General features: G+C 37.7%; 1 protein-coding gene across 3 annotated transcripts in view; it reads left to right on the top strand.

The window, feature by feature from the left end:
• Nucleotides 1-14,250, top strand: part of APP (amyloid beta precursor protein) — a 258,874-nt gene that overhangs the window by 168,349 nt on the left and 76,275 nt on the right. For all 3 annotated transcript variants that reach the window (XM_058522959.1, XM_058522957.1, XM_058522958.1), the window contains 3 exons: nt 3,655-3,788; nt 9,641-9,715; nt 10,438-10,596. In XM_058522959.1, the coding sequence (XP_058378942.1) occupies nt 3,655-3,788; nt 9,641-9,715; nt 10,438-10,596 (368 nt within the window). The remainder of the gene's footprint in view (nt 1-3,654; nt 3,789-9,640; nt 9,716-10,437; nt 10,597-14,250) is intronic.

Below are 14,250 nucleotides of genomic sequence, written 5' to 3'. Positions count from 1 at the left end.
TTGAGCCCCTCCTGCCAAAAGGAAGCAGCTTGAAGGGGTGGGGTCGTAGGGCACAGGTTTCCTGCCCCTGCCCACCATCTCCTTATCATTCTCTGGCCTACCACGGACTTTGTCACAAAATGGCAGCCAGTCCTGGTATGACAGTGCCTTTAGGATGCAGAAATATTAGAGAAATAGAAGCTGACCTCTCTGTACAAACTTCTCTTTAAAATGTTCACCTCCTACTCCTCACCACCTGAGGGGAAGTGATAATGAAATACCAAATTCATTTTAAAATATCAACATGTACCATCATTCTTCTCTCCTTGACTAGATAGTGATCTGGTTTGCTGGTTGATATGAATACAGGAAAATTTCACTTACACTGAGATGGAGGGTTAGTATGAATAGCTAAAAAGTTTGAGTTAAAGATTAAAAGAGAGACAACTTTTCAAAGTCCTCAACTGGAGGAAGTACAGAGATCACTAACAAGGATTTACTTGAAGAGAAATTTTTCATGATTAAATGGAATAAATATGTAATGTGGTATTTGTATTTATTTCCTTGTGCCTAAAAAAGAAGGTTTAGTACTTGAAATATTCTTAATCCTGTTAACATACTTCACATGCTCATTTCTTTATTATTATTTTATTCTTAATATTGCAAAGCTATATTTTAACTTAGGCTAATGAGATTACAGTGACTCAGATTTTAGTGTTTATCTCCTTTCCATAACACAGTAGACAATATTTGCAAACCATAAGAGTTGGAGAAAACCATAAAATTTGCAAACCATAGAGTTGAAGAACCTTCCTACTTATATAGTAACTTTTATAATTCCAGTTTTCCAAAGAGGGTACCGTGCTGTGGTTATGACACTTACTGCCGATGGCTATCTTGATCCATGAATATAACCCCAAATATTTATACATTTTCATTTGTTCAAAATGTAAAATATGGTTTGCCTAATTTTGTCATTCTGCCAGATTGTACTGTGCCAAAAGAACTTTAACTTGTTCTCATTTGAGCTGTACCAGTAAAGATGAGGAAATGATTAAAACCGTGGGAAACAGATTTAAAACTCTAAATACCACTTCTCTTTCAAGTTGGGAAATGATTAAGTTAAACATACTTGCATAGTGGTGTGCTTGAGTTTACACAGAAAAAAATTTACCTTTGATTTCTTTTTCACTAAAAGGATTTTAAGTTGAAAATTATTTTTCAGTCTTAAAAAACAGGGGTTCGTTTTCAATTATTTCAGCCTTTGATGTGTGTTATACCACAGATTTTGTAGAAAAATCCATATTTTCCTTTAGGTGGTACTTCGCAGTCCTGTGTGTAATTCATTTTCAGTTGATTTGAAATAAAAGTAGCTCGTTTTTCTTATGGTTAGCATGAACTCTAAGATTTGAGTAGGATGTAATAAGCAAAGGAGCCAGCCTTGATGATCTCATAGTTAAGATTCACAATGCAGCCCAGGTTTGTTTCCTGGTCAGGGAACCACATGACCCATCTGTGGGTTGTCATACTCTGGTGGTTGCTGGGATGCTGAAAGCTATGACCGGTATTTCAAATACCAGCAGGGTCACCCATGGAGGACAGGTTTCAGCAGAGCTTCCAGACTAAGACAGACTAGGAAGAAGGACCTGGCCACCCAATTCCCAAAAAAATTGGCCATGAAAACCCTATGAAAAGCAGCAGAGCGTTGTCTGATACGGTGCCGGAAGGTGAGAGGTTGGCGCAAAAAGACCGGACAGGGTTCTGCTCTGCTGTACACAGGGTTGCTAGGAGTTGGAATCGACTCGAAGGCACCAACAACAAAAGAAGCAACGGAGGAGGAAAGGGTGCTAACGTGCATGACGTACCCTGTGTGCCACACTGTCTGCAGGGTGACTGACACATGGTGTGGCATCTCGTTTTCCCCTCCCTCCTAGTAGGTTGGCATGTTACCGCCACTTGGTACATGAAGAAACTGGAACATAGAGTACTTCAGCTACTTGCCCTGGCTCACAGCTAGTCTAAGAAAGACTAAAATCAAGGTGTGATTCAAATCAGGGTCGCCTAATTGCAAGCTTGTGCTCTTTGCTTCCTTCTCGCTTTTGCTGCTAAAATATGCTCTCCCTTGTCCACTACACGGAAGACGGGGGCAGCTGTTTTTCAATTTGTATGGCCTGTGCCAATCCCAGACCAAGGGACTCAAAATCCTTGGGAGTGGAGGAAGGGAGGGGTGGACACACAAGTATGTTGAAAAACATTCCAGGAATATGCCCTTCCTCCTTCCTTCCGCTTGAAAGCAACATCTGGATAGACATCTAAACTGTTTCTGTTTTTTAAAAAATAATTATAAACAATGATTGAAGTAAAAGGGAAGAAATCAGAATGAATGTTTCTCTTTAAAATTAAGGATATTATTTAATTATGTAACAAAAAAGCCTTCCAGTTTTGCTTCAAATCTTGGAGCCTTTGGATTGGTAAGATTCCAGATGTTTTCTTGAAGTATATATAAAAGGCATTTATCTTAAGAGTTTAGTTTCAAAATGACTCAGCAATAAATTCTTCTCATTCAAGTCCTGTTTGGGATATTATATCTCAAATATAATAGTCAAATAATTAGATAAGATTAGTGAAGAAGAATACTTAAGACATTGGTGATATTTGAATATCCTTTTGAATAAAATGCTTAAATTGATTTGACCTGAGAATATAGTGAAAACACCTAATTTCATTTTTTCAGCTGACGTGCTTTTTTCTTTAAACGAAAATCTCTTTTTCTTTTCATTTTTTTCTTTAATAAGCTCGTAAATGCTCTGAAGTCTCACAGGTCATTACTGATCTTTTGGAAAACTGCTTGTATAGGCATTAAAATTCACTCAGCTCCTGAGTTAAACATTTTTGTTTTATAGTACATGCTTCAATTTTATGGATATTTCTTTCCACATAATATAGCAGTATATGTTGCAACTCAATAATATTGCTCAGCAGTATTAGTGGAATTCAAAATAGAAATCACTTTCGTTTTGACAGCCCGTATAATGAATTGATTGACTATTGCCAAATCTGTGAAGGCAGAAAGGGCCCATTGTGATTTCAAAAATGCGTTTATTGATGTTTATGAGTTTTTTGGTAGTGTTTCAAATACTCTCTCACAAAAGATGGCTTTGTAATCAAGCTGTTTAAAATACATAATGTAGGATTTACCTTTATTCTGAGGTGCAGTTTTTCTGCAATAGACTAATTTTGAGATTTCTTTAGAATAGACTAATTTTAGATTTTTGCAGGAATCTTAAGGTATGATATTGGTGATACCATCATTTACTTTGAAGATTACAAAAACTAGTCTAGCAAAGCATAGGGATTTGGGGCAACATGTTTGTATTAAACACCAACTGTTTTTGCTCTATGCATGCTTGTTTTGCAGAGAATTTTAAGTATAATACTATAATCACAAAACGGACTGTTTTCAAGATTTTCCTTCACCCTGCACTTGACAGGAGTGAAACATATCCTTACTGTGCTGCGAAATGTCTCGTGGTGTTCTCTTAAACAGCATTAACATCTTGTGTGTGCTTCTTTCCTAAATTCTTTGTTCTGGAATAAACGGAAAATATGGCTTTTCTTTGAAATGATTGGGTATTCTGTTTCTCTTCTGAAACCTCCTTCCCTTCTACTTTATAGTTCCTACCACAGCAGCCAGCACCCCTGATGCCGTTGACAAATATCTCGAGACACCTGGAGATGAGAATGAACATGCCCATTTCCAGAAAGCCAAGGAGAGGCTGGAGGCCAAACACCGTGAGAGAATGTCGCAGGTAAAGGTGATTTTCCATCCTTCAGCCCTACCATGTTAGGGAAATCTGGACTTGCCTCTGTCTTGGAGTCTCCCCCGGGGCCTCATGGCCAATGAATGTCTAGAGATGGGTGGGGATCTTTAATTTTAGCCAGATGTTTAAAGACATAAAGTTTTAATTTTAAATGTTTGCTGAAAGGGTACCAATTTTGGTTTTTTTGCATCCTCCTTGAGCATGCCACCTAAGAAACATCCGGGTATAGTAAGAATAGTAGGATTTTGTCAGCACAAATTAAGTTATGTGTACAACATTCTCAGTGGTTTTATTACTCTGTGTATAGAATAGTCCTGTAATCATGATGTTGTAAGTTAAAATCCCTTAAAATGTTCTTTAGTACAGATGAATATTTGTGGATTAAATGCCAAATTATTATAACTTTGAACCTAACATGTCTTACAAAGCTAATTCATAGGACCATAGGAACTTAAAACCAAAGTGAGCTGCAGTGATCATTTCATCTAGTCCCATAAATGATAGATAATGTAACAGAGGTTCAATAGATTGGCTTCCCACTCTAGAACAAAGCCATGTAGGTAACACAGAGATGGCACCTGGAACCCAAGTGTTTCCTGCTCCTAGTACAATGCTCCTTTCACTACATCATGCTGCAAACCCTATTTTTTTAAGCAGGTTTTTTATGAAACAAGTTGAAAAATAACTTGTGTCCAAAACATGGTTAATTTATATATAATAATATCAACTACAATTTAAGCTATGCCTATTACCAGGTGCTGGATGTTGTATGAGAGTTAGATAATACTGAGAATTTTAGCCCTTTCTCAGATTCTTCATTCAACAAATATGTATCTAGTACTTACTTGCCAGTCACTGTTCAGAACCTTGTAGTCTATACACTTGAGAGTGAATGTAGAAAACAAATAAAAGTCAGATTCAAAGAAACATAAATGAGTGAATAAAGAAAGATCTCAGATTAAAGTCAATCATTCTTTTTTGGTGTTAATATTCTGTGTAAATATCAGAAGACGTGACTAATTCTTGTCATATTTAGCACAAATACTTAAAAGTTCTCATGATAAACATTAAACAAGATTCATGAAACAGCCTGCCATATATTTTCTAAGATCATAATCAGTCTTTAGTAGACTGCATTAATCGGACCTTTTTATTTTCTGGAGATGTGACATCTGGGGCCTTACTAACCCTTGGGAGACTGCCTCTCCCTGAGTTAGCCAGTTCCTAGAGGTAGCAAATGACTGGCCTGTAGGCACACCTTTCGTACACAAACCCACCTATCCAAAACCCATACTCCCCAACTATCTTCTTTATCAGGCTCTTACACTCTGGGCCACTATCCGCTTGCCCTACTCACCCCAAACCAGATACCAGACAACTCGGGACAGCCTCTAAACCCCAGAGCCCACCAAAATTATTCAAACTAGCCAATCCTAAGCCTGTTTACCCTGCCTCACTCGTTCATTCCTGCAGAAACCACAGTAAAGGCTCCTGTCCACATTTTCCTCTCACTCCCACTGTCTCCTGACCAACCCTGGTGCTTCCCCGTGTCCCCCTCCACACCCCCCCATGGCGTGGCATGCCACCTCCTCTTGGGAAAGATAACAAACCATCTTTTCAGTGGTAGTCCTCTCCTGATCTGTTGGCTTCGCCATACCTAAATAATAATAAAACCTGTATTTTAAAATATAGAACTACTAGTTTATCTAGAAATGCATGACACAATTACTCTTTTGTTTTGTTTGGTTTTAAAGATGAGTAACCACGGTACTTGAATCTACTTTGGAATAAGAACATTAAGGGGAAAAAAACTTTCATAATACTTTCACTCTGGAATATAATGTGCAGTTCTAGTTGCTGTGCATGATGAAAACTTAAAAGCAAGTTGAACTAGAAATCTAGTCGAATAGTTGAGGTTTCACCTGAAGCCAATTCTTTTGAAAAATGGGACTTTTCGTTAGGAAAGACACAAGCTGGTAAATAATCATGGTTAACAAAGCATAGAGTGACTGTGAGTCCTACTTATTGCCCCTGCAGTGATGTGTTTTAAGCTTAAATCCTATCTCACTGCTTGTTTCTGAAGCTTTCAGAGCCTTCTTACTGCTCTAAAAATCCATTTTTGGGACAATGAAGTCCAAAGAAAGAATAAGAACAAAAATAAACACGACGCTTAGTTTGGCATTTCCAGTGCCTACTCCCGTACCCCAACCCTGTGTACCCTGACTCCTGTCTTCTTACTTCCTCTCCCACCCCGGCTGCTACCACCATCATATCAGCAGCATTAAACGGCGATTCTTGTTTGGCCGCTCCGCTCAACATAGGCTGAACTCATCTTGGACTTCGCTTTGCTCTCCGAGTTGACTTCTGGAAAGATCCTCCCACTCTTGTTCACATTGGCAAATCTCACCAATCCCCTATACCCCACGTAGTCCTCAGAATGGGACGATGGGTCATTGCTCTTTTCATTTATCTCAAATATTTGTTCCTCAGTTTTATTAGTGATTTTTTGATATATGTCTTCTCTCTCCAGCTAGATTGTAAATTTTCAGTCCCTATAAGTTTATATAAGGCAACTTACTAACCTCGCATTTCTTTCGTAGATCCACTTAAATAGTCCTTTTTTTTTAATACAAGTTCAGAAATTTTTCTCCAGTATATTTTGGTCATTTTGATCCTATTAAGAATACTGATTTGAAATACTCTACTAGTTGCAGACACTAGAGATCTCTCCTAGAATAATAACTTTACTTTAGCACATCTGTTTAACCCATAACTTAGTTCATATAAGTTTTGATAGATTTTCTCATTTTGCAGTCACTTGCTATAGCTGAGATGTCTTAAGGGACGTTCTCCGGGAGCAGAGTTGTCTGCTAGATTCCGGTGGTTATAGGCAAGAGAAACGCCTGAGATCAGAGTTTATCTTCATAATCTATGGTGCTGAATTGTGGGGACTGTTTGACTTTGAACTTGCCTGCCTCTTAAATCTCTCTGTATTAGTTGTCATTTTCTCTGCATGAAACAGCCAAGTCTTTGAAGATCCATAAATCTGGATGATACTGATACTTCTGTGTGTGCAGTGGAAAATTGCTTTATCAGAATACGGGGAGCAGCTGCAAAGTCTAGATCCTGAGAATTTTTAGTTAAAAAATTTTAGTGTTGTTAATTGATTTTTAGTAGAGTTTTTATTTCATTTTTTACAAATACAGAGGATTTTGGGGGTTTTTTTGTATTTGGGGTTTTTTATTTGTTGTTGGGGCTCGTGATCACTCTAAACTTACAGATTTCTGTTATGTTATGAGTAGTATCTAGCAAATATTAGAATCTAAACAGTCTATAAATGCTTATATTATTATATATTTACAATAATTATATAATATATTTATATATTATATATATTTCAATATATATAAATATAAGTATGAATTGAGCAGTTTTAACATATCCTTAAAATGAAGTTCTTCAAAATGAAAGTTGACCTTTCTCTAAATTTATTATTTTTAATATAAGCGTCAACATCTTAGTAACAGCCCTTTTTCCTGTCACCAAATATGAATAAACTTAGCTTACCTGTTGGGTCTGCCATTTTTTAGTGGGAAATTGGGCCATAGGGGGCAAAAGGATGGTCTTTAGAGCCACGAAGATCTTGGTTTATATCCTTCTTCATCCATTTTTTTCCTGCATGACCTTGAACAGGTAACTTACCCTGGTCCATAAAATGGGGATGACCATGCCTGAGCTCGCAGGCTGTGGTGGGGAATCAATTAGATGAGATAGATTTTGTAAAGCACTTAATACAGGGTCTGATATGCAGCAGGTCAGCGGTAATGTTATCTCTTATCAGTGTGCCTCGGTGGAAGCCATCATTCAAAGAGAGTTGTTGAGCCTATGTTGTGTGTTTTTACTTTTCAGTAAGTAGGCCTAGCGTGATGGTATAGGTGATGGTATAGGTTTAATTTGTGAGGGTGTAGGATATTATTAAATTCCTCTGAAAATCCAAATTTTATTTCATTTCTATAGGAATGCCTATTTTCAATTCATTAGCTAAATAAATCTCCTTCATTATTCCATGGATTCCCCTGCTCAGAGCTGAAAGTCCAGGTTCTGAATATACAAAGTGAGATGGTAAAAATTTTAATGTAATGCAGGAAATCAGTTTTTCACATTCCAATTAAGACATTTGACTTCTCTCTCAAACCAATTTTAAGATTCCTTGCCTGGAGAATTCGTGGTAGAATACCACCACAGTGAACATTCTCGAAGCAGGAAATTGAAATATTTTTATTGCAAGCCTTATCTCATCTATAAAGCAAAAGTAGTCTTCAATAGCCCCCTCGCCACAGGTGCCCTTCATTAACTCTTGGAGACACCAGAGCATCTGGGGCCATGTGTTTCTTCTGTGTTCTCTTCTTGTTCATGAAGGTGGGGCATTTTTCCTAATTTTGCTGTGAACTTTTTAGGTTATTTTTTACATGCTCTTCAAGTGTAATAGAAAATTCATTCCATCCTATTTTCTGCATAATTTCATGAAAACAACATGGGGAAGCTTGTCTTGAATCTTATATAACGAATTAGTGCTAATAGACAATAAAGTATCTAATTAAAAACCCATATGGTGATTTAATGGGGTATTATCTCATACAACTTTTCTACCAATAGTTATTTATTCCAAGGTTCTTTTTTTATGCGATCTTGAAGGACGTCAGAAAAATCAATTCCTTAGGGATAAATACCTATAAATAACAGGCTCTTACAGTACAGAAATCAAGTTCTCTCATGCTTTGGAAGTCCACAGGTATGCAAGTACATATCTATCAACACACTGATCTTTTGCTTCCTTGATCTTTCTGTTTTTTATTTTACCTAGCTCAGGTACGAGTTGCACTTAAAAAAAATACTGCTTGACAGCAAGTAGTACACTGGAAAAGGAAAAGGCAGCCATAGGTGGTAAGAATCCAAGAATCGTTTTCGTCCAACAAGATGCACAGCTGCAGACGTTTTTCCTCTTCACGTTCAGATCAGTGAATGAACTTGTCTCTGGGAAATCCTGGGTGAACATCAAAGATGGGAAGAGGAAGCTTTATTTGCCTACAAAACAGATTAGCCTGGTTACTAAATTAGCGTTACTTGCCAAGAATACTTTTTGCTACATTCCGAACATTATAATGTGTATACTCTCTTGGGATTTCTGGAGGTATTTAGGATATTCTTGACAGTTCATGATATGAGTTGGCAAGCAAAAGGCCCTAATTACCCATCAGTTCTTTAATGGGGTGGATCTTAGGATTTTAACAACAAAAGTCTTCTTTTCCTGAAGTCTTCTTTTGCTTCCTTCATCATGTACTTCTTTTTGGCACTCTGTTCATGGAATGTGTACACAGGCATAAAATGTTATATATGCTTTTTTCCTGCCATACTGTTTGAAAAATAGATAGTTTGAAATTTTATAACTTGCTTTCCCAAAAGACTAAAACCAGTGTGTTCAATTTAATGTTGGAAAACCTTGTTCAGGAAATATATGCCTTTTATGAATCTTTGACATTTGTGCACATCAAATAAAAGACTTTCAGCCATTTCTCAGGAAAAGAAGAAAGACCAACTTGCTTCAAAGGGCTATACTCCTGCAATAAACATGAACATTTATGTTTAATATGCTGCTATGATAGATTGTTTACATTTTAGTGGGACCTGAAATATTATTGAGATAGGAAGGGAACGTGATAATGTTTTTTAAATGTCTAAAATGTCAAATATAGAAGAAAAACATAATCATCCATCTTATTAAATCTGTATTTGAAAAAAGAACTGATGATTTTAAATTCAAATGTTTTCTCATTTTGTAGGTCATGAGAGAGTGGGAAGAGGCAGAACGTCAAGCAAAGAACTTGCCTAAAGCTGATAAGAAAGCAGTTATCCAGGTAAAAGTCCTCCTCCGCCAAGCAGCACGTGCCAGCAGCCCCTGTTTGTTGAGTGCCTACAAGTTTTCCATCATCTGCTGGAACCTCATGCATGATTGTTCATATACCCATCGTCTTAGAGTATTGCTAATCGTTGTCTAGTAATTGAATTGCTTAAACCCTGTCTTGTATTTGCTCCCAATTAACTCAAGTAATAATTCATTTCCATAAAACTCGTCTTGTTACTTGCAGTCTACTTTTTATCAATAATATATCTTTTTGGTTGCCGTAGTCTTTTGCTACTTCTTTTGCTGGCAAAAATTACATGATAATTAGGTTTTTGACTGGAACGCCCCTCAAAATTGTTTTAAGTAAACCGTGAGATTATAATGGTCATTTTCTTAAATTAAAGTAGTTTCCGTAAGAGAGGAATTTTTTTTAAATACGCGAAGTAATTTAGTTTCCAGAATACAGAAATTTATCCTACGTTATGGTTAGTCAAATCAGTCTTCAGGGACCATATAAAAGAGTGACTTAGAATGAGAAATTAGGTTTGGGGATGGAGTGCAGGGAAGGGAGGTAACCCATAAAACATGCTGAATTAGTCAAAATCTTGGAGCGACTGTGAAATTTTTTAATAGAATAGAATATGATCTATTTTAAAAGACTTGAATTTGCTACCCCGTCCTACTTGTTCATCCTGCTTGCACCTGATTGACACGTGCATGTGTCTGCGATGGCAGCATTTCCAGGAGAAAGTGGAATCTCTGGAGCAGGAGGCAGCCAACGAGAGACAGCAGTTGGTGGAGACGCACATGGCCCGAGTGGAAGCCATGCTCAATGACCGCCGCCGCCTGGCTCTGGAGAACTACATCACCGCGCTGCAGGCTGTTCCCCCTCGGGTAGGTGTTGCCTCACAACTCGCTTCAGAGTACAGCACAGACAGTAGGGGTGGGGGCACTGGGGACCATAAGAAAGAAATCTGGAGAGATGCTATGAGCACTGTTATTCACAGGTTCAGCCTCCTTCCATCCCATCTTGCAAGTTAAAGGGTCACTGGCAGCTGCCTCCACAGGGCCGTCTCAGCACAGTAGATACTTACACCTTTCCACCGAGAAGTCGGACAGGCATCCCAGGGACTCAAAATGCAAGATATACTTGATTTGATATTCCTGAGGCGATGACAATTCCTGACATGGTTGAAGTCGTGGAACCACAAAAGTTGGAAGGACTTTAGACATAACCTAGCCCAGCCCCCTCCTCATGTTAAGCGGTGTAACTGAGGTCAAGAAAAGTTGAATTTGGCTGAGTTACAAGGATTTTTACTGGACCCACAGGAACTAGAACTCAAATTTCCTGCTCAGAGCAGTGGCCATATTCTCTGGAGGGAATGACATGACATCAGCATCAAGGAGGCTTATTTGTGGTTTTTAATGATTAATGCCCCCAAAGGCTTACCAAGCAATGATGGAATAAATTTCCCCAATGAGGCTTCTTGGGATAGTTTACTTTGGGCATAGGGAATGTTCTGAGTATGAGTGTGGACATTATGTCTACTTGTTCTGTCCATTATTGAGCAAGGGATATGACATCTCTGATGATAATTGTGGATTGGTCTGTTTCTCCTGCAGTGCTATCAGGTTTTGTGTATTGTGAGGCTCTGTTTTTTTGGTGCATAAACATTCAGGGTTGTTGTGTCCTCTTTGGCCCCCTGATCATTATGAGATGACCTTCTTTGTCCTTGGTAATATGTTTTGCTCTGAAATCTACTTTGTCTAATATTAATAAAGCTAGTCGAGCTTTCTTTTGATTAATGTTAGTATAGGGTAGCATTTTCCATCCTCGTACTTTTGTTTAACTGATTTGTCTTTATATTTGAAGTGCGTTTCTTGTAGGCAGCGTGTAGTTGTGTCTTGCTTTGTAATTGAGAAAACTGTGTATATTTAATGAAATTATTGATATGATATGGCTAAATCTATCATCTTGTTATTAGTTTTGTTTATTCCATCTGTTCCTTGTTCCATTTTTCCTCTTTTGCCACCTTTTGGACTAATTGCGTATTTTTTAGTATTCTGTTTTATCTCCTTTGTTGGCCTTTTAGCTATAAGTCTGTATTTTGTTATTTTGGTGGTTGCTTTAGGGTTTATGGAAAACGTTTTTAACTTTTCACAATGTTATCATATCAGTACAAGTGATACTATACCACTTCACATATATTACAAGAACCTTGTGATAGAGTTCTTCTGTGTCTCCTCTCCCAGTCTTTGGGCTGTTGCTGTGCTGCTTCAATACTACATTATTGTTATTTTTCTTTAAAGAGTCAGTTATCTTTTAAAGAGTTTTACATACTAAGAAAAATATTTATATACCTATATAGTTACCATTTCTGGTGCTTTTCATTCCTAGTGTAGATCCATTTGGAATCATTTTCCTTTTACCCAAAGAACTTCCTTTAAAACTTCATTCAATGCGTGTAGATTGGTGAAGGGTTCTTTTGCTTGGTATGTCTGAAAATATTTTTTTTTCGCCTTTGCTTTTGAAAGACATTTTTGCTGGCCATAGAATTCTAAGATGAAGTTTTTTTCTTTTACTACTTTAAAGATGATTCTCCATTGTCTTGTTTTCATTGTTTCTAACAAGAATACGGATATCATCCTTTTCTTTATGTCTCTGTAAATAGCATGTCTTTTTTTACCTGACTACTTTTAAGATTTTCTCTTTATTACTATTTTTGAGCAATTTGATGATGATGCACCATAGTGTATTTCAATCTGCTGTTAATCTCATTTGGCTGTTTTTCATCTCAGACATTGTAGTTTTCACATCTGGAAGTTCAATCCAGGTTTCTGTTTGTTTTTTTTTAATATCTTCCATATCTTCACTTAACTATTTGAACCTATGGAATGCATTATAGTTACTTTTAATATCCTTGGTTGCTACTTCTAACATCTGTGTCAGCTTTGGGCCAGTTTTGATTGATTTTTCTTTATTGTGTGTGTTATTTTCTTGCATCATTTCATGCCTAGTAATTTTTTATTGGTTGTTAGACATTGTGAATTTTACCTTGTTGAGTGCTGGGTATTTTTGTACACCTATAAATATCCTTGAGCTTTGTGCTGGAATGTAGTTAAATTACTTGGAAACTGTTTGATCCTTTTGGGTTTTGCTTTTCAGATTTGTTAGGTGGGATCAGAGTAGTTATCAGCCTCTGGCTAGTTATTCCCCACTACTGAGGCAAGATCCTTCTGAAGTAATCTACCACAAAACGTTGTTTTCCCGCCTGGATGATGGGAACAGGTACTATTCCTGACCTTCTATGACTGCCAGACACTGTTACCTCTAATCCTTTTGGACATTTTTTTACCCTGGCCTTAGTCGCTTTCTTTCACATGCATGTGCTGATCATCACTCAGCTACAGTCTCAAGGGGTACTGTCTGGTAATCTTTGGGTTCTCTCTCTGAGCAACTCTCTCCTCTCTGGTACTCTGTCCTGTAAACTCTAGCCACCTTGGTCTCACCAGACCCTCATTCCACATCCTCAACTCTGGGAGTCCACCAGGCTCTGCCTGGGTTTCCCCATCCAAAGCCACAGCCCGGAAACTCAAGGCAGTAAACTTCGGCAATCATAGAGCTCACCATATTTGTTTCCCATTTCTTAGGGATCCCTGTCCTTCACCTGATGTCTAATATCTTGCAGAAACATCGTTCCACATATTTTGTCCATTTTTTTGTTTTGTTTTAGGCAGGAGGATAAATCTGGTTACCATTACTTGAATCTTGGCTGGAAGTGACAATCTAGTGTACATTATGTAACTAAACCAAAAATCGCCCACTTACACTGGTTCACCATTTTGATTTTTCTTTCTATGTTAAAGTTATAGTGCAGACAGCTGTGAGGAACCATAAAAGAGCTTCTGGTACTCTTCCAGGTAGCAGGATAGTATTGAACCTGTTCTGCAGATGACATCACTGAGATTGAGTGGCTGGTCCATGGTGACATCACTAGTAAGGGACAGGGTGGGGCTGTAAACCACAGTTGACCACTGCAGCGCCGTCTTGCTAGACCATACTTCCACTCTGAACAAAAAGCTTTTGAGAAAGAATATTCACATTAGCATTTTAATTTCATTCAGAAAAAAAATCTCTCTCTTAGCACTGCTCAGTAAAATTCTGTTTATATCTCTTTAGAGAAAAAAATTCCTTGGTTTCTCTCTTTTTCTGCAAGACCTGCCTTTTCAGGGTGTGGACATCGGGATCATTTGCCAGAGCAGGGGAGGGTGGTGGGTGTTGAGGCTAGAATCTTAATAGCTGACATTTAGTGAAGCGTTCCAGCTGAAAGTCCAATCTCCGATGTAAGATCCTTGCTAAATGGTCATTGATAGAGCTAAAAATAAGATGAGGACTGAATGGAGTCTTTAACAATTGCACATTTCAAATCTTTTGGTTCAGTCCCATCAGCCACCACAGGAAAGACAGTCACAAGAAGAATGTTTGCCCAAGCTTCATGTACTATCAAAGGGATAATTTCAGATTGGTCATAATCATGTTTATTCTGG

Source organism: Diceros bicornis, chromosome 27 (assembly GCF_020826845.1).
Source record: "Diceros bicornis minor isolate mBicDic1 chromosome 27, mDicBic1.mat.cur, whole genome shotgun sequence".
NCBI lineage: Eukaryota > Metazoa > Chordata > Mammalia > Perissodactyla > Rhinocerotidae > Diceros > Diceros bicornis.
The sequence above is the reverse complement of the archived record's forward strand: the minus strand, read 5'-3'. Positions and strand labels throughout refer to the sequence as shown.